Source organism: Balaenoptera ricei, chromosome 11, assembly GCF_028023285.1.
Source record: "Balaenoptera ricei isolate mBalRic1 chromosome 11, mBalRic1.hap2, whole genome shotgun sequence".
Lineage (NCBI taxonomy): Eukaryota > Metazoa > Chordata > Mammalia > Artiodactyla > Balaenopteridae > Balaenoptera > Balaenoptera ricei.
Window position 1 is genome coordinate 85,921,842 of NC_082649.1, and position 26,502 is coordinate 85,948,343.

Sequence of the window (26,502 nt, forward strand, 5' to 3'; positions counted from 1 at the left end):
GTTTACGACAAGGAAGTCTAAAATAGAAACAATTAAGGAAATTAAATGCCCCTGAATAGGGGATTGGTTGCAAAAGTTATGATACACTAGAATGCTGACTTTTGTCCATCACATCCCCCCATGACTTTCAGAGCACTTATGATTTTCATTGTGTGTCCCTGGCAGTACACGCCACGGGAGCAGACAGCCTGTCAGTCTTGTTCAACATTGTATGCACCACTATATATGAGCTGGCACATAATAGACACCAATAAATATTTAAATACATCCAAGACAGCTTATGTAGTATGATTCCATTTTTGTGGAAAAAATATAGGTATGTGTTTCTGCAAGTTAAATTATTAGCGCTTTGCCCTAGACTGGGCCAAGCAAACTACAGTTTCAGGATTGTCTGCTGTTTTTTGTAAATAAAGATTTATTGGAACACAGTCATGCTCATTCTTTTACACTTTCTCTAGGACTGCTTTTGCACCATAATGCACAGTTGAGTTGTTACAACACAGATTATCTGGTCCTTTAGAAAAAAGTTAGCTGACTCCCGCTCTAGATGGTAGAAGTTCTTTCTGAGTGGTCTAATAAACACACACATGTGTTTACATGTACATGTATATCTGTGTGTGTGTGTGTATTTTTTATACATGACCACTTTTCCAACCAGACAAAAGATGGAATTATTTTTACAAAAGAAAGGAACGCAGAAAGAAACCGAAGAAGGACGGAGGGAGGTGGGAGGTACGGAGGGCAGAAACTGTTTATCCATATTTATCAATATAGAAAAATGTCCAAAATAAGTGAGAGTTTTAAATATGCTATGAACAGAACGCTGTCATTTTCATAATACCTGGATCAAGTGCCAAAAGAAAATATACAAAAAGGTGAGCTTGGCTGTATCTAAGTAAGGAAAATATAAATGGCTATTATTTCTTTCTTTGATCTTTCTTGTATTTTCTAAAATTTCCAGAATAAAAATGCATTGCTTACATAATAAGAAAAAGAGAAATAAGTGATCTTGAACAGAAAGACAGAGAAAAGAAAATATGAATCTATGTAAAAAACAGGAATCTTTCTACCAGGATTTGGCAAGTAAGGGAGGGAACTCAGGGTGGGTCACAGGGGCGTTCGCTTCTTCACTGCACAAGGATCAGTACTGCACTCCAGTAAAATGAAAACATGGCAAAGGCAGAGGGGTTAATACCCAGGGCCAATTTTTTGTTTCCAAAAAATATTAAAGTTGGCACCCAATTTGCACTGATGTTTTCTCTTTACGTTAAAAAAAATTTTCTTAAATACACTTCCAGAGGACAGCTTACCATTTCTATCTAGATTAGAAAATCAGTTTAGAAAAGACGGCCATTTGCAGAAAAATGGATGGAACTAGAGTTTATCATACGAAGTGAAGTAAGTCAGACAGACAAAAAAAAAATATGATAGCACTTAAATGAGGAATCTAAAAAGATGACACACATGAACTCCCTAGCAAGACAGAAAAAGACTCAAAGACTTAGAAAACGAACTTATGGCTACCAAAGGGGAAAGATGAAGGTGGGGAGGGATAAATTAGGAGGGTGGGATTAACATATCCACAGTAATATATATGTACGTGATAATCAAAGGACCTACTGTCGAGCACAGGGAAATCTACTCAACACTCTGTAATACCTTATATGGGAAAAGAATCCTAAAAACGATAGATATACGTATCTGTATAACTGAATCAGGTTGCAGTACACCCAAAACAAACACAACACTGTAAATCAACTATATTCCAATATAAAATAAAAATTAAATTTCAAAAGAAAAGGAAAGAGAAGAAATGCCAACGATATTCCCTTCAGGGCTCGGTGACCTAGGCTGGTGTCACATCCCCGGAGCCAGAGCAGCCTTGGGTCCCAAGTCTAGACGTGGTGGAGGTGAGGGAACCGGGAGCAGGTGCCAGCAAATGAGCCTCTCTTGGACCTGACAGGCGGACCACAACCTCCAGATGCAGGCGGGCCCTCCTCCAGCTCAACCAAGCCTAGTGCACCCAAAGGTCGGTGGACCCTCACGCTGCATGAGCTTTGAAAAGTCCCCTGGTCTCCAAGTCTCCTGGTGGTGGGGTTCCCATGGGCAGCCTCCTTCCTCGGAGTCTCCCCACCTCCGTACGACAGCAAGCTCAGCATAGCGGTTTTGGCAGGGTTTGGGAATTGTCGTGGGGCGTGGGGGGGTGAAGGGTAAGGAGGAAGAAGTAAGGAAACACGAGGTCTGGGGTGTTTCTTCTGCCACAGTCCACTCGAATCTACAACCCTGTAACAGGACTTTCTCTAAGGCTCTGGTTGCCGCGGTAACCCGAGTGGGGCATGAAAAATGCTGCCACCTTGTGGACATTTCCCGTAACAACAACTTTAAAACCGGTGCTAAATTATCCCCCTAAGGGACACTTTACAACAAGGCCTGCGGGGCTCTAAAGCAGGGGTCCCCAGCCTTTTCGGCACCAGGGACTGGTTTCATGGAAGACAATTTTTTTATGGACAGGGGCGGGGATGGTCCAGGAAGTAATGCAAGCGATGGGGTGGATGGTTCCACCGGTAACAGGAGAGATGGGGGGGATCGTTTAGTCGGTAATGCGAGCAAAGGTTCAGGTGGCAATGGGAGTGATGGGGAGCGATGGGGAGTCGCAGATGAAGTTTCGCTAGCTCTCCCGGTGTTCACCTCCTGCTGTGAGGCCTGGTTCCTAACAAGTCGAGGCCCGAGGGTTGGGGACCCCTGCTCTAAAGGACACCTGCCCTCAAGAAATGTCCTGGGGTAACTGATCGAAAAAGAATTCAAATCAGGGCGGACTTTTAAGAAACCAATTTCAAGAGGTAAATTTAATGCACACTGTTTTGTTTTTGATTTTTTTTTTTAAGCACATGAAAAGATGCTCCACATGGCTAATTATTAGAAAACCGCAAATCAAAACTAGAACAAGGAATCACCTCACACCAGTCTAAATGGCTATCATCAAAATCTACATACAAAATATGCAAGAGAGGGCATGGAGAAAAGGCAACCCTCCTAAGCTGTTTTTGGGAATGTAAGTTGGTCACAGCCACAGTGGAGTACACTATGGAAGTTCCTTAAAAAACGAAAACATTATCCTGCAATCCCATTCGTGGGCCTATACGTGGAGCAAAAAGCATAATTCGAAAAGATACATGCACCCCGACATTCACTGCAGCACTATTTACAAGGACCAACACATGGAAGCAACCAAAATGTCCATCGACGGATGGATAAAGAAGATGTGTAAATCCTTGTAAGTTGTAGATTATAAGAAATGAAAGAGAAAACATTTTCTGGTCAAGTAGCTGGACATTTTCATGATTTCAGTCTCAGCCAAGGTGGGTTTTTGGCAAATTTGACAGCTCCCATTAACGCTTCCACTGTCCTTCTCTGCTTCTGTAGAGGTAGGCAAGGTAAGAACCCTGTGGCAACCCTCCACAACGAGGGAGCTGTGGACAAATGCCCCGGCCTCTGAGCCTCAGTCAGGGTCCTTGCAGAAATGAGCACCAGTTGCCCACGGAGATGTCTTTCTTGGCTTTTTCTCCTTCCCTGCTCTCACAGCTGCCTCCAATCCTCCCTCCTGCTTCCTGGAAATCTCCCAAATTATCCTCCTGCACCCAAGATCTTGCTCTAGGTTCGGTTTTGGAGGAACTCAAACTAAGAGAGTTCATGAGGAAATATTAAACCAGTAATAAGAATTACACCATAGAGCTTCAGAAAGCTCCCATAGATGGTGTGAAATAGAACTCATTAGTTTCCAGGACATATTCCTCCACTGTACAGCTACTTATTAGACTTCTATAATGGGCCACACATGTGCTGGGTATGTAATTGTAATAGGGAAGAACAACTCTGACTCCATATTACATCTGCTTCTTTCACTTTAACCTTTGTATTCTAGTGCTTCTGCTACAAGTTAAGAATGTTGCTTGAAATATACAGGGTAGCCCATTCTCAAGGCTCTGACCTTTAAAGGTATGACACTTTTCCATTCCGATAGAGATAAAAAGTTGCAGAACAGAGAATAAGATTTGTTGCAGGTATACTGAAACATCATGACCTGACCTCTGGGCAGCTGCAAGATCAAAGGGTTCCGAAACCAAGAAGTTTGCACCAACCAACGACACCCCCTCCCCTTTTAGTATAAAAGAAGCCTGAATTCTAACTTGGGTAAGACAGTTCTTTGGGAAACTATTCACTATCTTCTCCATCTGCTGGCTTTCCGAATAAAGTTGCTATTCCTTGCCCCAACAATTCGTTTCTCAATTTTTTGGCCTGCTGTATGGCAAGCAGTACGAGCCTGGACTCGGTAACATAATGGTGAACTAGTAAATACAGTCTATACTTACGAACAGTAAACAATCACTATGTAAATTGCATTATGGAAGTATAGGAAAATACAGGAAAGTTAATGTCTAGGAGAAAAAATGTTTTTCCCTCTACTCTTCTGAGTTTTTAGCTGAGACACTTGTAATAAAAGATTAATAAGAGAAAAACAAGCAGAAGGTTATTAACATTTGGCTCATGTATATATGGGAGATACCCAGGGAAAAATAAGTACTCAAAGAGGTGGCTTGAGAATTCAGGATTAAATACCATCTTTACAGGGAAAGGGAAGGGGGCATGTAGGCCTCTTAGGGGACAGTAAATGATTTTTTAAAAAGATGAATGGTGCCGGAAAAGAACAGATGAGACGTATGATAGTTTGTGACAAGGTTTTTGACTGGGTGTGGTGTGGACTTCTAGTTTCCTCTCCTGTGATCAATCAGTCTTCCCTGGAGTTTCCCGGGGAGGGGATTTATGACAATTGAGCTCCTTCTGAAGGATCTGTTTCTAGGCAGATAAGGGCAGTTCAGAGACTACCATATTAAGTGAAATAAGCCAGGCAGAGAAAAACAATATCATATGATATCAGTTATATGTGGAATCTAAAAAAAGAAAAAAAGATACAAATGAACTTATTTACAAATCAAAAATAGACCCACAGACACAGAAAATAAACTTATGGGGGCTTCCCTGGTGGCGCAGGGGTTAATAATCCGCCTGCCAATGCAGGGAACACAGGTTTGAGCCCTGGTCCGGGAAGATCCCACATGCCACGGAGCAACTAAGCCCGTGCGCCACAACTACTGAGCCTGCGCTCTAGAGCCCACGAGCCACAACTATTGAAGCCCGTGCGCCTAGAGCCCATGCTCCACAACAAGAGACGCCACCGCAATGAGAAGCCTGCGCACCGCAATGAAGAGTAGCCCCCGCTCGCCACAACTAGGGAAAGCCCGCGCACAGCTACGAAGACCCAACGCAGTCAAAAATAAAATAAATAGATTAGAGAGCGGGACGTTCGGCTTGCGAGCGGGAACGTCTTAGTCGTACACAGAGAAAGAACGATTTAAAAATGGGTGATGTTGAGAAGGGCAAGAAGATTTTTGTTCAGAAGTGTGCCCAGTGCCATACTGTGGAAAAGAGAGGCAAGCACAAGACTGGGTCAAATCTCCATGGCCTGTTTGGGCGAAAGACAGGTCAGGCTGTCGGATTCTCTTACACAGATGCCAACAAGAACAAAGGCATCACCTGGGGAGAGGAGACACTGATGGAGTATTTGGAGAATCCCAAGAAGTACATCCCTGGAACAAAAATGATCTTCGCTGGCATTAAGAAGAAGGGAGAAAGGGCAGACTTGATAGCTTATCTCAAAAAACTACTAATGAGTAATAGTTGGCCACTGCCTTATTTATTATGAAACAAATGTCTCATGACTTTTTATGTCTACCATATTTAAATTGATCTCATACACTAGAATTCAGATCATGAATGGCTGATGTAATATTTCTGTCCTGATTTAAATAAGATTGGCTTGTGGCTAAATGAATATGGTCAATTTTTTGAATTTTGATAGTAATTCTGGTTCAGCAAGTACTATCACTGTTTTCCCCTTCTAAAGAGATGATTAAACTTGAATAAGGAATGTTAAACTTTTCAGGGATATGGTGAATGCCTTCTCAAACCCTATAGGAGATTGGTTTTATATTTAGATTTCTATAATTGGTTATATTAATATATTTAAATATTGAGAAGCTCCCTTCACTGTCTCATAGACCAGCAAGATTCACCTGTTAAGGGCTTCCCTGGTGGCGCAGTGGTTGAGAATCTGCCTGCTAATGCAGGGGACACGGGTTCGAGCCCTGGTCTGGGAAGATCCCACATGCCGCGGAGCAACTGGGCCCGTGAGCCACAACTACTGAGCCTGCGCGTCTGGAGCCTGTGCCCCGCAACGGGAGGGGCCGCGATAGTGAAAGGCCCGCGCACGGCGATAGTGAAAGGCCCGCGCACGGCGATGAAGAGCGGCCCCCGCACGGCGATGAAGAGTGGCCCCCACTTGCCGCAACTAGAGAAAGCCCTCACACGAAAACTAAGAGACCCAACACAGTCATAAATAAATAAATAAAATAAATAAATAAAGTATTAAAAAAAAAAAAAACTTTAGGATCTAGTGGGATTTGATTCCTCATAGATTTAAAAAAAAAAAAAAAAAAAGATTCACCTGTTAAGGCAAGGGCTGAAGATACACTGACAATGTCCACTTTACCTTTTTTGGTCTTAACTATGACAATTTAATTAAAATTCTCTATCTAAAAAAATAATAATAATAAAATAAATTATTTAAGAAAATAAACTTATGGTTACCAAAGGGGAAAAGGGCGAGGGAGGGATAAATTAGGAGTTTGGGATACATACTGCAATATATAAGACAGATAACCAGGGCTTCCCTGGTGGCGCAGTGGTTAAGAATCCGCCTGCCAATGCAGGGGACAGGGGTTCGAGGCCTGGTCCAGGAGGATCCCACGTGCCGCGGAGCAACTAAGCCTGTGAGTCTGCGAGCCACAACTGCTGAGCCCGTGTGCCTAGAGCCCATGCTCCACAAGAGAGGCCACGGCAATGAGAAGCCTGTGCACCCAACGAAGAGTAACCCCCGCTCGCCACAACTAGAGAAAGCCTGTGTGCAGCAACGAAGACCCAACGCAACCAAAAATAAAAATAAATAAAATTTTTAAAAAAACAAAACAGATAACCAACAAGGATCTACGGTAAAGCACAAGGAACTACACTCAATATTTTGTAATAACCCATAAGGGAAAAGAATCTGAAAAACAAAAAAATATATATATGTATATATATAAATAAATAAAACTGAATCACCATGCTACACACCTGAAACTAATACAACATTGTAAATTAACTATACTTCAATAAAATATATATATTTAAAGTGTCTATATCTCAAAATAATCAATATACCAACAAAGCAGCATATTTTGTGTGGCATATCCAGAACTCCTAAAGTTGTAACTTTCACTAAATGTTGTCTTCTCAAAAAACTCATGCTGAATCATTTCAGACTAGGTTCAACTGGGCCTTAAAGTAGGAGTTAGCCAAAGAATAGGCAAGGGCTATTTCCTATGTACAAGGACTGAACAAGGAAGGTGGACGTCTGAGCTATCCAACCATGTTAAAGGTTTGAGGACTTCAAAAATTATACAGTCACCAAACATTCTCCCCTTTCATTTCACATGGGTTAAATATCCCAAGAGCTTGGACACTTTCAGGGTATTAATTCCCAAGAGGATCAAAGTTGGCTGTTAAGATTTAAACATGGCCTGGAAAAGCACCCTTGCAGTCAGACACTGCACCTGGTGGATTCTCTTCTTGTTTGACTGGGGAGAGCAGAGAGCGTGGCTCTCCTACCAGGTGGCAAAAGGCACTCTAACTTGTTTCAAAGACCCACAGCGTCAGGTTCACAAAGATGTCACTTTAAACTGGTTTGAAGGGCGCCTGCCTGCTGATTCCCTCAAGTAGCCTCAGAAGAATCTGATCCTTACAAACCTCTAGGGCACACACACTCCCTGAGAATGTGAATCAGCTGAATTCTTTCTGAACACGTGCACTTTTGCACGGTGCTTTCTATGCTAAGAAAAGGCAATAAATATGTCTTTGGTGCTTCTGTGTTTATGATCGATGGGCTTTTTTCTTATAGCAGTCTTGTAAGAGTTTGCCTTCTTATTCTCGCTGCATACTAATACTTGAAACATTTTAGTAAATCATGGTTCTCTGGTTTCTACTTCAGGATCATTTAACTGATTTAATGAGCTCTGTCTAATTATCGCATTTCACCTTTCACATGAGAGTGCAGCAATGTTTTGGCTGAAATAGGTGGTAATAGCTCAAACACTCAGAAAGGAAAAAAAATGAGGACGGGTAATGCAGGACTCACAACAGTTCATTTTACGCCAGATAGAATTCTTAAAGATAGACGTACATTGGGGCTTCCCTGGTGGCGCAGTGGTTGAGAATCTGCCTGCCAATGCAGGGGACACAGGTTCGAGCCCTGGTCTGGGAAGATTCCACATGCCGCGGAGCAACTAGGCCCGTGAGCCACAACTACTGAGCCTGCGCGTCTGGAGCCTGTGCTCCGCGACAAGAGAGGCCGCGACAGTGAGAGGCCCGCGCACCGCGATGAAGACAAGCCCCCGCTTGCCGCAACTAGAGAAAGCCCTCGCACAGAAACGAAGACCCAACACAGCCAAAAATAAATAAATAAATAAAATTAAAAAAAATATACATACGTACATAGCTATACTATGTATACCTTCATTAACTAATTCATTCATACATTCATTATATATTCATTATGTGTGCTCCAGGCATCTCAAAAGACACCAGATCAGCTTAAACGGCTCTTTCTTAGGTCTGCGTCCATTTTGAGGGGCATAAAACATGACGGTTTATAACTCTTAAGCTAGACTGCGTATATTTACATCCTGGCTTCACCATTTCTTAGCCATGTGACCTTGGGCAAGCCAATTAACCAACCTGTTTCCCCATCTGTAAAATGGGGGTTATTATAGTAGCTACCATCACAGGACTACTGTGAACATTAAATGTCAGTACATAAAAGCATGTAAAAAAAGTGCCTGGAGTATAACAGGCATTTTGTAATTGTTGCCTCTTGTGTTTCTGTCGTATGGTGTCTTGTCTGTGTCGCAAGTGGCAATTGCAATTGCCTATCTACTTATCTATTTTTTACTAGTTATCTATTACGTATTGTTTGTTTGCCTCCTTCATCAAACCATAGTAACCATAAAGACAGAGACTAAACTCCCTGAGCCTGGCATTGTGCTTGGCTTATAGTGAAACACCCAATCAATGTTTGCTGAATCAGTGAACCAACGAATGAATGATTCTTTTTTGGGATGTGTAACCCCTCTCACTCTTGACAAGCTTTTCACTTAAGAGATTTCTGTGGCACATGTCTATCAAATGCCATTTGCTGGAAATTCCACATGGTTTTCTATCCAGATGGTGCCCATGACAAAGCGAAGGCGTTCTGGCATGCAGGAAAGTTAGGGTGCCAGATGCCAAGCCAAGTCACTGTATTATTCATTATCAAATGTTGTTGGCCAGGGAGCTGATTGCTGCCAGCTGAGCCCCACAGTGGTCCAGTGAAGAGGCTGGTTTCTAACAGAAGCTAGGATCATCACTGGGGAGGGAGGGTGTGGCAGGAGGAAGATGGGGGTTAAAAAGGGAGAAGTTTCTCAGATTTGTCTTGGCTTTGCAACCTTGGGCAAGTCACTTCACCTCTCTGGGCCTCTCAGCTTAATGTTTTTATAAATGCAAGGCACAAATTGTCGTCAGTACTTCCCAAACCTGGCTGTGCACCAGAATCTGCGGGAAAGCTTTTTAAAATACTGATTCCTCTAGGCCAGCAGTCAGCAGATTTTTTCTATAAAGGGCCAGATAGGAAATAGTTTAGACTTTGTAGCTTGTATGATGTCTGTTGCAACTGCCATGCTCAAGTCTCCCACTATGTCATCAAAGCAGCCCAGGACGAAATGTACACAAATGAAGTGGCTGGATTTGGCCAGCTTCCCTGGGGGCCATGGTTTGCTGACCCCTGCTCTAGGCCAGGTGTGGCCTCCCTGGATAAGCACCAATTTTCTGCTTATTTACAAAAGCTCCTCCAGATGATCTGGAGAGGCGGCTGCACTTGGGATCCACCAGATTAGACGCTATAAGGCTTCTTCCAGCCTTCACTGGAGCTTTGATTCTCTATTTATTTTCACTGTGAGAAGTGGCTCCTCTCAGTCAACACTATTTAGACAGTGATCTTAATATTCTTTCAAATGCATACCACTTGGGTATTAGCTTTCTACATCTGAAGTTTTTACTCTCTCAAAATTCATTCTCTATTCTACCAGGAGAAGTTTGAACAGCCCTTTTCACTACGTTTAGACCTAAAGCACTTCTGTGTGTGATATGCCTTGTCAGTTCTTTGTGACAATTTCACTGCTAACTTACAAATGAGAAGTTTAATATTATTCTGTCTAGGCCCTAAAGGGCTACGATAAGGTGAGCCTCCACTTAAGAAAGGATAATACATAAAAATATGAAATTATGAAACAGTTACGGGCGTTTATAGTGTTGGGGTAGAATTTCCTTTGTATGGAGAATTCCCTTTCTACTAAAGTCATGACTGTTGGGTGACAACACATCCTGGTTTCCTACAGACAGTCCTAGTTTTCACCTGTATTCCCTGAGCAATTAACATAGCGCCCCCTTTCATTCTCAAAAATGTCCAAACTGGGTGATAAATTACATGGTTGCATGGGCGACCTTGAGGGAAAACAGTCAAAACGACTGTTCCATTCATTTTGCACTTTCTAAGAGACAGGCACTGCTCTGAGGGTTTTAATGATATTGTCCCAATTAATCATTACAGTATTTTGCTGATGGCTGACGTCTCTAGGTTGCGTTTCCTCAAAAGCAGGCCCTGAGGCAAGGATTTGGGGACAAGTAGTTTTGGGGGAAATGCTCTTAGGAAGCACAGGTAGAGAAGCGAGGAAGCAAGGCAGGGAAAGGAAGGAAGCCAGTCCACAGTACCTTTGTGAGTAGGTTACGGCCCTGAAGAAGCGGGGCTCAATTTCCCTGGGAACCCTCTAAGAGATCATGTCAGCATGCCCTCAGGAGAGGCAGGGAACCAACAGTTTTATTCCACAGTTCCCACCCCTCGCTGGTTGAGGGTCACCCCTGGAGATGTTCACTCACCCTCCTGCATGTGTGGCCTGTCCCACAATTAGAAGGACCCCACTCCTGTGGCTAGAGAATGAATGTGCTCAGGTGAACAACACAAAGAGCCTTGTCAGTGTGTGTAGAACTGTCCGCAGACAACCTCCAGGGTAGGCCCAGGGCACCAATAGCTTCCTGTGTTTGAATCCTAGTTGTACCATCATCACCTACATGCTCATGGGCAAGTCACTTAAGCTCTTAAGTCTCGGTTTTTCCACCTGTAAAATGGGGTAACAACAGTATGTGCCCAGAGTTTTTATGAGGCCTAAATGAGATCAGATAAGCACAATGGTCATCTGTCACTTCTCCCTGTCCAATATCCACGTCGTCTTCCTTTGGCACACTCCCTGGATCCTCTTTAGAAGAATCAGCCTCTCTAAGTCCCTGGTGTTTGAGAGGGAGGGAGACTACTCCCAGCTCCAGGGGTAGAACGGGACTGGTCCCTCTGAGTATCACATTCTCCTGGCCATCACTGGTTTAGATCCGGGTACAGAATCCATGCTGGATCAATGGGATCTCAGTGTGGGACTTCCTGCTGCAACTAATAAAACGGAGAGTTCCCTTCACAATAGCCAAGACATGGAAACAACCTAACGTCCATCAACAGATGAATGGATAAAGAAGATGTGGTATATATATATACAGTGGAATACTACTCAGCCATAAAAAAGAATGAAATAATGTCATTTGCATCAACATGGATGCAACTAGAGATTCATATTAAGTGAAGTAAGAAAGAGAAATACCATATGATATCACTTATATGTAGAATCTAAAATATGACACAAATGAACCTATCTATGAAACAGAAGCAGACTCACAGACATAGAGAACAGACTTGTGGTTGCCAAGGGGGAGGGGGTTGAGGGAGGGATAGATTGGGAGGTTGGGGTTAGCAGATGCAAACTATTATATATAGAATGGATAAACAGCAAGGTCCTACTGTATAGCACAGGGAACTATATTCAATATCCTGGGATGAACCATAATGGAAAAGAATATTAAAAAAAAGAATGTATATATATATGTATAACTGAGTCACTTTGCTGTACAGCAGAAATTAACACACCATTGTATATCAACTATACTTCAATAAAAAAATAAATAGAAATTTTAAAAATTAAAAGGAGAGTTCCCTTTCCTCTGGGGTGTTGAAGAAATGGGAGCCAGCCAGGAGCTGTTAGGCAACTGCCCAGAGAGAGCCCCAATGAGGAAGAAAGCACAACCAAAAGATGCGCTTAACTGGGCCTGAAGCTACCTCTGAAAATGTCAGTCAGACCAGTAAATAAATTCTCTTGTTGGCCTAAACCATCCTCAACTGATAGATATTGCTCCTAGCAAAGAGCAAATGTTCCATGTTAGCTACCATTACTGATAACATGAAAACAGATCAAATTTCTCCTGCTACTTTTTCTTCCCCTGTTTTGCCTGGATTATTTATTTGTTTTAAGGTTTTGGTTTTTGTTTTTAAATCACAGATAATTTCAAACAGATGCAAAAGCTTAGAGAAAAGTATAATGAACCCCCATGAACTCCAACAATGATTAATTCATGGGTAGCCTTGCTTTGTCTGTGCTCTACCCATTTCTCCTCTCCCATGGTATTTTGAAGCAAATCCCCAACATATACCTTTTCATTCATATTTTTTTCAGATCCTTTTATAGTGTTTCCTTTTGTAGTAGACACTGTCGGTGTTCTACCCATCATCCCTGTCCTCAATGAGTCCATCCAAGATTGTTCCTTTTCTTTCAAATCTTCCCCTACTCAGCCAGAGATGCAGATGTCACTCAAGCCCCTGCGGTGGACCTGTTTGGTCCAGGGTTAGTTCCATTCTAACTAACAGGAATGGGGTCAGGAATGTGCCTCAATATCAGCTGTTAAAATATGAATGGGACACTGCTGGGAAATTTTTTGCTTCTGGGAACATTTCTGCTCTCCTAAGAAGCAGCCACAAATAAAATGGTCTCTCTTTCTCCTGTGAATGTTGTCCAGCCTGGATGTGATGCTCAGAACTGGAACATTAACATTTGCCACTGGCTTGAAGATGAAGCTAATATTAAGTATGGCAATAAACGCTGGAGAGGGTGTAGACAAAAGGGAACCCTCCTGCACAGTTGGTGGGAATGTAAATTGGTGCAGCCACTAAGGAGAACAGCATGGAGGTTCCTTAAAAAACTAAAAATAGAGCTACCATTTGATCCAGCAATCCCACTCCTGGGCATATATCTGGAGAAAACCATAATCCAAAAGGATACATGCACTGGAATGTTCACTGCAGCACTATTTACAATAGCCAGGACATGGAAGCAACCTAAATGTCCGTCGACAGAGGAATGGATACAGAAGATGTGGTACATATATACAGTGGAATATTACTCAGCCATAAAAAAGAATGAAATAATGCCATTTGCAGCAACATGGATGGACCTAGAGATTATCGTATTAAGTGAAGTAAATCAGGCAGATTAAGACAAATATCATATGATATCACTCATGTGGGATCTAATTTTTAAAAAACATATAAATGCACTTACTTACAATACAGAAACAGACTTAAGAGATATCGAAAACAAACTTATGGTTACCAAAGGGGAAACGTGCGGGGGGGGGGGGGGTTGGGGGGGTGATAAATCAGGAGCTTGGAATGAACATACACACACTACTATATAAAAGATAGATTACCAACAAGGACCTACTACACAGCAAGGGAACTCTACTCAATATTCTGTGATAACCTATATGAAAAAAGAATTTTAAAAATATATGTATATGTATAACTGAATCACTTTGCTGTACACCTGAAACTAACACATCATTATAAATCAACTATACTCCAATAAAATTAAATTTAAAAAAAAATAAAAGAATGGCAGAGGACCGGGAGAAGGAAGTTGAGCCCTGAATGATATGATTGAGCCGCTAAATCAAGCAACCTGAAAGCTTGCCCCGTCTCTGCACTTGCTGTTCTGAGAGTTAAAATTCTGCTTCACTGTTTAAGCCTGTGTGAATCCAGGAATCTGCTATTTGCTGCTGAAAGCACCCAATTTTGCCATCAATACAGACCTATACAGTTTGGGTTCAAAATTCCAGAGTGAGGAATCAGATTAGGATGATCTAACAAAGGTGTCCTAAAAGCAAGTCCCTTAACCCAGAAAAAAGTTCATTTCTTTCTCATAGAAGAGTTTGCAGAGGTGGTCCTGGACAGGTTAAGGTGGCTCTACAATTATCAGGACCAAGTTTCACCTGCATCCTTCTCAGGCAGCTTCCATCTTCTCATCTCCACCAGCTGCTCTGCCTCCCACCAGCACATACACCCTCCAGCCAACAGGGAGAGACAGAGATAATGTGGATACCCAGTGCCTGCAAGGGTACAACCCAAAAATTAATCACACACATAACAGCTCATTGGCTGGAGGTAACAGCCAACTGCAACAGAAGGCTGAGAAATGTGGTTATTATTCTGGTGGTCTTATGTCCAGTCCTATTTCTACTAGAAAAAAGGAAAAATAAATACGGGGGCACAGCTAGCAGTCTCCACTAGGGAAATAGCAGGGAGGGTTAACTGGATTCGTTTCAACGGACAATTTTTAATTAAAAAGACTTGAGAATGTAAACAAGATTCGAAAAGGGATGTTCTTCAGCACTCTCCCAAAGATTGAACTGAACCTATTTACTCAGAAATAGGTAAAATGATACATCCCTTTTACCTCTCCTTTTTTGGTAGATCTCAGAAGGATTCCAACAGTCAGTAATCCCGTATTAGCCCAGTTTATTACCTTGTGTACATGAAATTAACAACTGAATTTCACCGATTTCCCTTAATTCCAAATGTCTTTTCCTCAATTAGGCTGCATAACTATGGTTTAATTATATTCTGTTTGATAGTCACCAGAATCCCATAGCAAGCTTCTCTTTGACAATCCTATTATTAGTCAGGGTAATCCAATTTATGGAAAAATAAAGACAGACAAATAGAGAAAAATGACAGAGGTGGCAAGAAGCACAGTATTCTGCAGCCCAGCTGAAATGGCTGTCAATGAAAGGTTTACAGAGTTAAGAAGCAGACTTTGATTCAGCGGCAGCAGGTTTTAAATGATGCATGAGGAGCCACCAAAGCAAATCCCTTTCTCCATGGTCCCCTCAGGGTCAAGTACCATGTTTCAATTATAATTTCACCAAATTGCTGTGATGCGGCGAATGTTCCAGATTAATAGCGGTACAGCACCGTTCTCCACGGGACAGAATCAAAAAATCTAGTTCAGAGGTTTGGTGAAATATACCCCAAGACACTCAGCTGCAAAACACATTAAAGACTCCAAGATGATGGGAATATTTCTGACCTGTATTCCCCAAAGAGGTTACTTTTGCAGAAAGCAAGTTTATTATTTATGGTAGCAAATAAAATTTCTCAGTGCAGCCAAGGAGGCTTCTGCAATTACATCAGGAAGGCACCACCATGCAGTCCATTATGGAAATCGTATCTACATGAATAGGGAAGGCTGTTGTTTTGCCAAAGACGCATATTTCTTTGCAGAGCACGCTCATGAAGGGCTTGCATGGAGATGATAAATTGTTTGGTTTGACTTTTCATTTCAAATGTCTCTATTCCTTGGAAGAGGATTTTGTATAGAAAGACATTATCTTGCAAATTCTACTTCAAATTATCAGTCGAGTTTTAAGAGAACATCTCATAGGGGCTTGCCATGGATCAGATGGCGATTGCCATACTGGGTATATGAGGAGTAGAGAGCTCCAAAGGACCGTGAGTTTTATCCATCCTGGTGGCTCTGTTAGCATTTTCAAGCCTTGAAGTGAGTCTTTGGGGAATTGTATTTTTAGCTAATTCCCTCCGCATATATTACCCTCAAGAAGTAAGAGTAATTTGGGATCTAACTTCCACATTTGAGGGGTAGTACTCACTAACCCCTTATGATTCTAAGTAGAGGAAAAAGAACCTTCCCTAAAAGAGATGAAGGTTGGAGGAAAAACCTTTGGACCCTCTCTCCAGGAGTAATTTACCTAACAGGAATGGGAGAAGACCAATGATTAATATATGTGTCTGCTTTCTTTGGCCTTTTCTCTTCCTAAACTGCATCCCTAAAGCAAGCCTGCACAATGCTACCTGCCCTGCTCCTGGTCTTCACAGGGGGGAGGCATGAGGGGTGAGGGGTGAGAAGTTGGAATCTTCTCTACAACTGGTGGGTAAGTGTCCACTCTACCACGTCAACTCTTTCCAAGTTTGGGCTCCAAAGTCCAGACATGGGGATGGAAAATATCATAACAAAGACCATTTTGGCTTCAAGCCCACAATGTGGCCTCATCAGCAGCAGAGCTCCTATCTTGATCTCCATCTCACTCTTCACTCTGAACGTGGAGGGCATATGATTCACTTCCACAAACCCCCACATCTGGCATGGCTTTCATCGAGTCATCTTGCCTTTGACCCTGATTTGCCTCTCCAGCCATCTCTGTCTTCTTTCCTAGAGTCATCTAAGCACATATATTTCCATTTCTCCAACATCCTTATGTTTTTGTGTCTGTTGAGAATTCAGCTGGTGGTTTATAATCCATCTGCATGAGCATGGGTTTTTTAATAGTGAGCTTAATACAACTAGTGTAATTTATGAAATTTTGTCATTGCTGAATGTAACATGAAAATTTAAGTGGATAAAACAAATCAGCTTTAGGCAAGAGGTTTGAAGGAGTGATCCTACACAATGTTTAGTCAAGAGGGAGACAGCCTATCAAGTTCAATAAGAGAAGGCTGGTCTTACTCCTGTCACCCCCAGCAAAATAGTATTGATCTTTCAAGCCTCAGCTCTTAGGCCACCTTTTCTCCCTAGCCTTCTCCCATCCTACCACATAACTTCTCTTCTCCTTCTTTTCCAACCTCCCCTACACAATTCAAAAATTAGAGATTCACTTGAGTCTCTGAAATGCAAATGCCCAAAGGATGGTAGAGCTCATCAGTAATTTATCCAACAGTTTCAATTACTTGCTGTCCTCTTGCTTCCTCATCTTGAGTCTGGTCTTAGCTCACGTACCTGCTAGGAGCTACTAAGTACAAGTGACAGAAACCTGTTCTAGCAAACCGAAGTTAAGAAGAAAGGAAGAAACGTGGTTCCCGGTACTTCTGTGAGCATTTCTGTCCCCAAAGCTATAAGTTTAAATACTACCTGTATGATAACAATGGCAAATGTTCAACATGGCAAAAACCAAAGAATTACAACTGGAATATATGTTCCAATATTATATAGCTCAACTGCCTTAAACTCCAGACCACTGTTGCACATCCTTGTGCTATTTTATTCATGTATTCTAGTCACCATTTAAGCATATTAAGCATATGCCACGTGAGGGGCAATAATGAACAAGAGAAACAGGGTTCCTGCCTTCACAGAGGCTACTAATTGATGGGGTAGATTGACGGTTGAACAAGCACTTAAAACAGGAATTAAATGCTATATGAACAAAGAAAGAGAGGGTGGTAGGAAAGCCTGTATAGCAAGAGCAATTCATCAATCTAGAGACTTTGTGGAGAAAGTCGCTTTTAAGCCTAGACCAAAAGGGTGTGTTAGAAGGAAAAAACAAATGTGTTGGTGTTAGGAGACAAATTCAAGTTACAGGACTGCCGTACAATAGCTATGTGACCTTGGGCATGTACCCTTGCCTCTCAGAGCCACAGTTCCTTATCTGTAAAACAAGGGTTTGGAGAACTTAACCTGTAGGGCTCCTTCCATCTTTACAAGTCCCAAAGTCCTGGAAGAGGTTGCTAATCAGTTTAGTGAGTCTTCAGTTGATCCTTTCTGACAAAAGGCAACTAACACAAGTAAGAGAAAATCAAAGAAATATCAGTTGGGAGGTTACAATGGTAAAATTGGTAAAACAAATAAACTCTGCAGTCAGACCATCATAGGTTCACGTCCAGTTCTGCCCCTTACTGGCTGGGTAACTCTGTGAATACTTCTTAACTTCTCAGTGTCAATTTCCCAGTCTGTAAAATGAGGAAAGGCTATTACTTACCCCATAGTGTTGTCGTAGGGTCTGGAGTCTGAGATATTGTATGTTAATTTCCTGGCCCATAATTTCCTGGTCTATATTATTTTTTCTGCTCATAATAGTGTTGGTTCCTGCATGAGACTCAGACTGTGTAACGATCACTTGTCACCTATTAGGCCTTTTTTTTGTGGCTACAGACGAATAAACTCCAGTGTGAAACACCTGAAGCAAAAAAGGAAATTTAGGTATATTCTGAGATTTTACATATCAGGGAAGCAGTAGGAAAGACAGGGAGGAAGCTGTGTCTCAAGAAGGATATAATCAGGGGCTCAAATGCCATCAGAAGTCTAACTCTCCCTCTGCATTTCTTTTTCTTTTTTTTTTTTTGGCCGCATTGGGTCTTCGTTGCTGAGCGCGGGCTTTCCCTAATTGTGGCGAGCAGGGGTACTCTTTGCAGTGCGCGGGCTTCTCATTGCGGTGGCTTCTCTTGTTGTGGAGCACGGGCTTCAGCAGTTGTGGCCGTGAGCTCAGTAGTTATGGCTTGCAGGCTCTAGAGCGCAGGCTCAGTAGTTGTGGCGCACGGGCTTAGTTGCTCTGCGGCATGTGGGATCTTCCCGGACCAGGTCTCGAACCCGTGTCCCCTGCATTGGCAGGCGGATTCTTAACAACTGTGCCACCAGGGAAGTCCTTCCCTCTGCATTTCAACTTCAATCTTCTGGTTCACTGACCTTTTTTATACAGAGAAAAACTTGGCCACAGCAGCTCCCAAGCTTTACCTTTTACAATTTCAGTCTCCAGATAGAGAAAACCTCTACCTTCAAGGTCCCAAGTTCAAGGATCCCAGGGAAGAGCTCCAGTTGGCCCAGTTGAAGTCAGATCCCTGACCCTGGACAAACCAGCCCTCAACAGAGAACAGGGTACTGGTATATCAAATGACTGCTCCTACAGAAACCAGGGAAATAGGGCTTTTTTGGGCAATTCCCAAAAGATTGAGCAGAAAAATCCCACAAATACTGACTAGATTTTTTAATGCCAACTACTTCCATAAAGTGACGCCAAAGACACAAAAAAATTCAATAAACAAAACAAATTCTTTTAAAAGCTGAAATTCTTTTGGGGAGAAATATCTTGAACTGGGTTTCAGAAATCACTCAGCATACATTCATTTGATTTGCTCATACCAAAATGTTCTTATGGGCCTGTAGTTCAATGCCCAAGTTCAAGTTCCTTAGACTTTCATTTGCTTTCTTAGGGGATGAAGGGTAAAAGCTTGCAGTGAGACAAAGCACTTTAAAAATACTCTAAGCAAGCATTGTTGCTGAGAGCTTTTCTGCAGCGCTAAGAATATCACAGAAATGAGTACACTGGGAATTACAGGTCATACCCTGGAGACACGTGAAGTGTGTCCGCCCCTGCACTTAATGATAAAAAACACACTCCCACAGGTGACTGGTCCTGTGAAGATGACAAATAAGGAGTGAGAGCGAGGAGGAAGGAGAAGCGGGAGAAAGCAAGAGAGGAGGAAGAGGGGAAGGATGGGAGGCAGAGGGGGAAAAAATGAAGGAGCAAGATAGGAAAGTTAAGCCAGTCTGAGCCGGGGCACTGCTGTTAACATCTTTCTTAAAAAAGCAAGTTTCACGCAAACATTTCACAGTGGAAGTTTTTCTAGATGCTCACACCAATTCTCCTCTGACTTAAGGATCAAAGCTTTCACCAACATCTTCTGAAGTATGTTGGAGGGGCCAGGAATTGCCGAATCGGTGCAGGAATTGCCAAAGCGTGGGCTTAGGCTATTGCTTGAGATGACCTCGCGGGATCCCCAGAGGGGTCCCTCAATAACACTACATTTCAGGGTAAAAAGTTACCCCTTTTTGCTTCTCTTTCAATCCCTCTGAGTAGTCCTCAAAGAGTCTCAGTTTGGTGCTATTACATATTCAGCACTTCCCTAAAACCAAGTCTATCCCCTGTTGTACAGAGAAAAAGCAGAGCCTCTGGTGGGTAGGAGGACCTCAGTAAAACTGAATAACAAAGGTCTGTTTTCATTGCATTTAATATCCCAATAACCTTCCATTTGGGGCTAGAATTATTGGTCTTCGTTTTATAGTAGGCATGTAAAGTTACCTTATAAAATTATTTCTGAGTTTTAAAAAGGCAGCAAATTTAAAGAAAAATATCAGGAGTGGTGGTACCATATGTAGCACAGAGACAGAAAATACTCTTTTAGTCACTGAGCATATATGACTGTGAGATTCCTGGGTCAAAAGAAGACCCCATGTTCCCAACCCGTGCCGATATGGGAGTTAATAGTCAAATAGTTTACGTGGGAAAGAGTGCCGATGTATTCTGAGACCTTTTCCAGAGCTTCACGTATTTTACAGTGAGTCTTCAGAGCTGCTTCTTTCCTTCATTGCAGCATTTTCCCTTACAAAGTGCTTACACTGGTGACAATAATGATTACAACAACTTAGAGTCCTAAAGATATTTCCTCTTAAAATCTTTAGTCTACAAAGATACTATGGAGTCCCTGACAGAAGGGAAGTGTGCCAAGGTGCAGTGTTTGACTAATGGAAAGCAGAAAATGGACTCGAGAACTGCCTCCCTTCATGTTAATGATAATACACTGGAAAATATGGGACTGTCTTGGGAACTGGCCACCAATGGGACATCCCCCTACGTTTCATGCTGGGAAACTTCATGAGGAGGAGAAGACACAAAACCCTGAAAACTGCTGGTGGAAAAACAGTGACCTATCTCTTGGCCAAATCCTAAAAATAAAAGCAGTAAATGGTAACCAACTGTGGACCCGTGAAGTTATTTTTAAAATCAACCAAAATAAAACAGAAGATTTAGTTTCCATTATGATGACCTTATCAAAAGCCCTGAATTGATTACCTTATTTGAAAGAAAATGTCATTTAAAAATAAAATCCAGTTACAGCCAACAAATAAATAATGTAACCAGAACACTGATTAGTGAGGCTTTCCTGGGTTCGACTTGCAGATTTGGTTTTCCTTGAAATAAAATATATCTTACCTTTCTTTTCCCTTTATATATGAAATCTTGACAATCACCTTTATTACATGCTCCTGTTTCTTTGGTCTGGTTCTTTATTTGAATTTCTCTTCTATTTGCTTATGGAACAGGTCTTTTAAAAATACTACCTGAAAAAAAAAATACTACCTGAAATCCTTTTAAGCAAGAGGTGGCATATTTTGAGCAAGAAGGGGGAGGTCAAAATCACCTTAGGGCATTTATTTAGTACATTATACACACGAGCTCTCATGGGAGGTAGCATAGAAGGAGTATTTTAATTTAATGATCTAACATTCAAGATAACAAGAAGAGGTAGTCATAAGACCTTACAGAATTAACTGTCCAGGCAGATGTTCACAGGCGCTGGATGGGGAATATACATGAGTGATGGGGGAGACCCAGTACCAGGCATAGCTCAGTGGTGCTATGCAAACACACACATCTTGGCCAAATGGGGGCAGCTTAAGAGAGCAATCACAGGGCTTCCCTGGTGGCGCAGTGGTTAAGAATCCGCCTGCCCGTGCAGGGGACACGGGTTCAAGCCCTGGTCCGGGAAGATCCCACATACTGCGGAGCATCTAAGCCCGTGAGTCACAACTACTGAGCCCACGTGCCGCATCCACTGAAGCCCGCGTGCTCTACAGCCCGTGCTCCACAACAAGAGAAGCCACCGCAATGAGAAGCCTGCGCAGTGCAACGAAGAGTAGCCTTCCCGCTCGCTGCAACTACAGAAAACCCTCACACAGCAACAAAGACCCAACACAGCCAAAAATAATAAATAAATAAATTTTAAAAAAAAAGAAGAGAGCAATCACACATAGCTACTACCTGGGAATACGGAGCCCTGCTTTGAATTTTTCCAAGTTGGCTGGAAATCTGATTCTTTAAATGTGATATATCAGATTTTTAACTGTTGGCACTAATTGAAAAATTAAAAAAAAAAAAAAACACAATGTGGATGAAAGAAAACATATCTGTAAACTGAATTTGGCCCATGGATTGACAGTTTGCAACCTCCACCATGGAACTAAGCCGTTAAGGATCTCGACTTGGACCTGTCACTCACTGGGGAGTAACCAGAAGAAACAGGATTTACACTGAGTCTTGAAAGAAAGGGAGATTTATATAAGGAGAAGGGAGGGAGAGTGGCAGATATACTACATGGGCAGCAAAAGGTAAAGGAAGCCCCAAAGCAGAAAGGCTCAAGGTCTGTTCAGGAAACACTGAACAGCGTGGCTTGGAAGAAGAAAAACTCGGAGGAAGTCAGAAAAAAGGCTTGGAAAGCAAGTGAAAGACAGATTGGACAAGGATTTTGAATATTAAGCAAAGAAGTTTAGGTTTTATCCTACAGGCAATGAAGATTTGGGGCTCTAGAGACTGATGTCATCAATGAGGTTTTCCAACAAAGTGAACCCAATCTATCTGGAAGAGAAAGAGACGGCAGGGGAAGAGACTGGTCAGAAGTTTAGTGCACTACTTCAGGAGAATCACGTAGAGGCAAGAGGAACGGAAATCTAGTAGATGAGACAGACCCATGGCGATGGATAAATTCACAGGACTGATATATTGTTTGCTCTTTTATTTATTTTCTTATGGATATACTATTTCATTAATATTTAAATTTCAAACAATGAGCAAGCATATACTGGCCCTAAGTTCAGATTTGATATAAACACAAATGGACAGACAACTTTTAAGGGTGCGATGTATTCAACAATTAGAGACAATCTAGTCGGTGGTATAATTTATCCATTTAAGACTGAACAGAGTTCCTTGGTTGCTGACAGAACCTCCCCTTGACTTCAGACTTGAGACAAACCGAGAGTGTCTGTCAGTATGCAAAACCACTGAATTCAGGACAAACAGGAACAGGATAGGTTGGCAAGAGCCAATTCGGATTGTGTGGGCCAGTCTGAAGCAGCAGGGTTGGCTGGAGGCTGAAAATGTTGCAGCTGAAGTCCAGGATCTGTAGATTAGAGCAGCTGTTCTTTTTTCCAAACAAGTTCATAAGATGCTTTTCCCAAACAGGTGTATGCTCTTTTAAAATGTCAAAAATAATTCTTCTGTTTGTGACCTTTGACACCTAGTAGGTGTCCTGGTGAAAATATCCAGTAGGACATTTAGGGCCTGAGTTTAGGACACTGTCCAGGGATGCTGATGCAGTTTGGAGCATTAGTCACATAAAGATGGTCCAGGGGGCTTTCCTGGTGGCGCAGTGGTTGAGAGTCTGCCTGCCAATGCAGGGGACACGGGTTCGAGCCCTGGTCTGGGAAGATCCCACATGCCGCGGAGCAACTAGGCCCGTGAGTCACAATTACTGAGCCTGCGCGTCTGGAGCCTGTGCTCCTCAACAAGAGAGGCCACGATAATGAGAGGCCTGCGCACCGCGATGAAGAGTGGCCCCCACTTGCCGCAACTAGAGAAAGCCCTCGCACAGAAACGAAGACCCAACACAGCCATAAATAAATAAATAAATAAACTCAAAGTTTAAAAAAAAAAAAAAAAGAAAAAGCTGTTTAAATATTAAAAAAAAAAAAAAAGATGGTCCAGGGAGAAACTTCCCAAGGGAAAAGTGTAAGAAAGAAGAAGCATAAATCTTGGGAGGATGAGTGCTCAATGTTTATGTTTCTTACAATTTACTTCAAAAACTTTGCTGAATTCAGAAGTCATTAGCCTGAGTTTGTGTGATTACATGATCTCAAATATCCATATATTCTAATCTATTCACATCATTGTATGCATCACCTAATTTAAATGTTCCCTTGTATCATGACTGTAAATCTCATCTCTTCAACCTAGGTTATGTTTTAAAGGAAGAAATGAAAGAACTAAAGAAAGGAAGGGAAAGGAGAGAGAGAGAGAGAGAGAGGAAGAGAGGCAGGAAGGAAGGAAGGGAGGGAGGGAGGGAGGGGAAAGGAAAAGAAATGAAAGAAAAAGGGAACTTTAGAAGAGATATTGCCCTGTCAGTGATGGTTAAGATGAAGCCCTATTAAATGTCTGAAAATTGCCTGAAGAATCTTTTCAGTACTATAAGGAAATAATACAAGAATCGTCATCCATAAATTCACTTTATAACCAGAGAAAATGAAGCCTCTTCAATCCAGAATTTACCTGACAGCTGCTTTACTACCCAACCGGAGCTTGGATCTCTGAAGCCTTCACACCATGTTAGAAAGATGCCATTAATTAAAAATGCATCCTCCTTAGGGCCCAGAAATAAACTCTAATGTTCATGGTAAATTGATTTTCTACAAAGGAGCCAACATAATTCAATAAGAATATTTTTTTCAACAAATTGTACTAGGACACCTGGATAAGTACATGAAAAATAATGAAGTTGGACACCTACGTCATAACATAAATAAAAAATAACCAAAAGTGTATCACAGATCTAAATATAAGAGCTAAAACTATAAAACTCTTTGAAAAAACACACTATGAAATCTTTGTGACCTTGGTATTTCTTACATATGACACCAAAAGCACAAGCAAAAAAAGAGATTAATAAATTAGACTTCATCAAAACTAAAAAATTTTGTGCCTCAAAGGACACCATCAAGAAAGCGAAAAGATAACCCACTGTCTGGTGGGAATATCTGCAAATCATATATCTAATAAGGAACTTACCTCCAGAATATTAAAAAAACTTCTATAACTGAAAAATAAAAAGGCAAGTAGCTCACCTAAAATATAGACAAAAGATCTGAATGGACATTTCTCCAAAGAAAACATATGAATGGCTAATAAGCACATATGAAAATGTTTCAACATTATTAGTCATTAGGGAAACACAGATCAAAACCACAATGACACACCACTTCACAACCACTAGAATGGCTATAATCAAAAAGACAGACAATAACAGGTATTAGCAAGGACGTGGAAAAATTGTAACCCTCACACATAGCTCGTGTAAACTGCTTGTGCAGTTACCATGGAAAACAATTCAATAGTTCCTCAAAATGTTAAACAGAGAGTTGCCATATGACCCAGAAATGCTACTCCTAGGTAACTACCCAAGAGAAATGAAAACAAATGTCTACACCAAAACTTGTACACAAATCTTCATAGCAGCATTATTCATAAGAGCCAAAAAGTGGAAACAGCCCAAATGTTCATCAACTGATGAATGGACAGATACAATGGAATATTATTTAGCAATTAAAAGGAATGAAATACTGATGGTGTTATATAACATAGAAGAACTTCAAAAACATTCTAGGGCCATCAGACAAGACCACATATCGTATGATCCTATGTATATGAAATGTCCAGAATAAGCAAATCTGCAGAGACAGGAAGTAGACGAGTGGTTGCCTAGGGCTGGGGTGATTGGAAGAATGGGAAGGGACTGCTAGTGGGTACAGGATTTCTTCTGGGGGGTGATGAAAATGTTCTAAAGTAAGATTATGGTGATAGTTGCCCAACTCTGTAAACATACTAAGAGCCATTGAACTATATATTTTAAATAGGTAACATTTCAAACGGATAAACACGTCTCATGGGATGTTACATCTCACTAAGGCTATTTAAAACGTACATCCACACCATATACTGCATGAAGTTTTCAGCACTAGCCAGACAGCACCTGCTATTCTTCTTAGTCTCCTTTCATAAGGACCTTTGCCCCAGTTCTTCCCTTTCTCAGGAATGCCTTGATTCTGTTCAGTACAAACTGGCTCCTGTCATCTTTGAGAAGAGCTTAAATGCTCCTGTCTCTCAAACGTGCCAGGCTTGTTCCTGTCTCAGGCATTTGCAACGGTGCTTCTTCCTTCTACTCTGAAAACTTTTCTCCCAGACCTTTGCATGACTGCCTTCTTTGCAACCTTTTGGTCAATGCAAAAGAGAAGCCTTCTACTTCTGCAGCTCAAGCAGCCCATAGTCACTACTTACCACTCATTGTTTTGTTTCCGGAATGCGTTTCTACTAGGTTTATTTCCATATTCACATTTGTATCAGCTTATGGCTTTACTGTGTTACACACTAGAGCATACACTCCCTGAGGGCCAGAACTCTGCCACAGCTGTCTCCACCCCACCAGGCCTATAATTAAGAGCTGTTGGCCGACCAACTTTTAGGTTGAATGGAGCACAAGATAAGATTGCCTGCTTCAGCCCTTGTAATAGGGTGGGGAAAAAAAGAGAGCCTTATTCCTCTCCAAAACCACCCTCATTCACCCTCACCCCACCAGAAAAAGAACAGCAAGAATTTCCTCAACAACAATTTACACGGAAAACCTCTCCATAAAAGACTAATTTCAGGAAAATAGATTCCTCTTCATCTGAAGGGCCAGCACTGGCTTGATGAAAATATGTTTCAGGAAAACTA

At 41.8% G+C, this 26,502-nt stretch overlaps 2 protein-coding genes across 2 annotated transcripts in view; one reads left to right on the forward strand and one right to left on the reverse strand.

The window, feature by feature from the left end:
* Window positions 1-26,502, reverse strand: part of FRMD4B (FERM domain containing 4B) — a 347,737-nt gene that overhangs the window by 255,153 nt on the left and 66,082 nt on the right. The gene's annotated exons all lie outside the window — the stretch shown is intronic.
* On the forward strand, window positions 5,362-5,781 carry LOC132374181 (cytochrome c-like). The gene has a single exon (XM_059937706.1). The coding sequence runs from the start codon at window positions 5,417-5,419 to the stop codon at window positions 5,759-5,761; it is 345 nt and encodes a 114-aa protein (XP_059793689.1). The 5' UTR covers window positions 5,362-5,416; the 3' UTR covers window positions 5,762-5,781.

Coding starts and splice junctions, on each gene's coding strand:
- LOC132374181 (XM_059937706.1), top strand. CDS start 5,417: ATGGGTGATGTTGAGAAGGGCAAGAAGATTTTTGTTCAGAAGTGTGCC.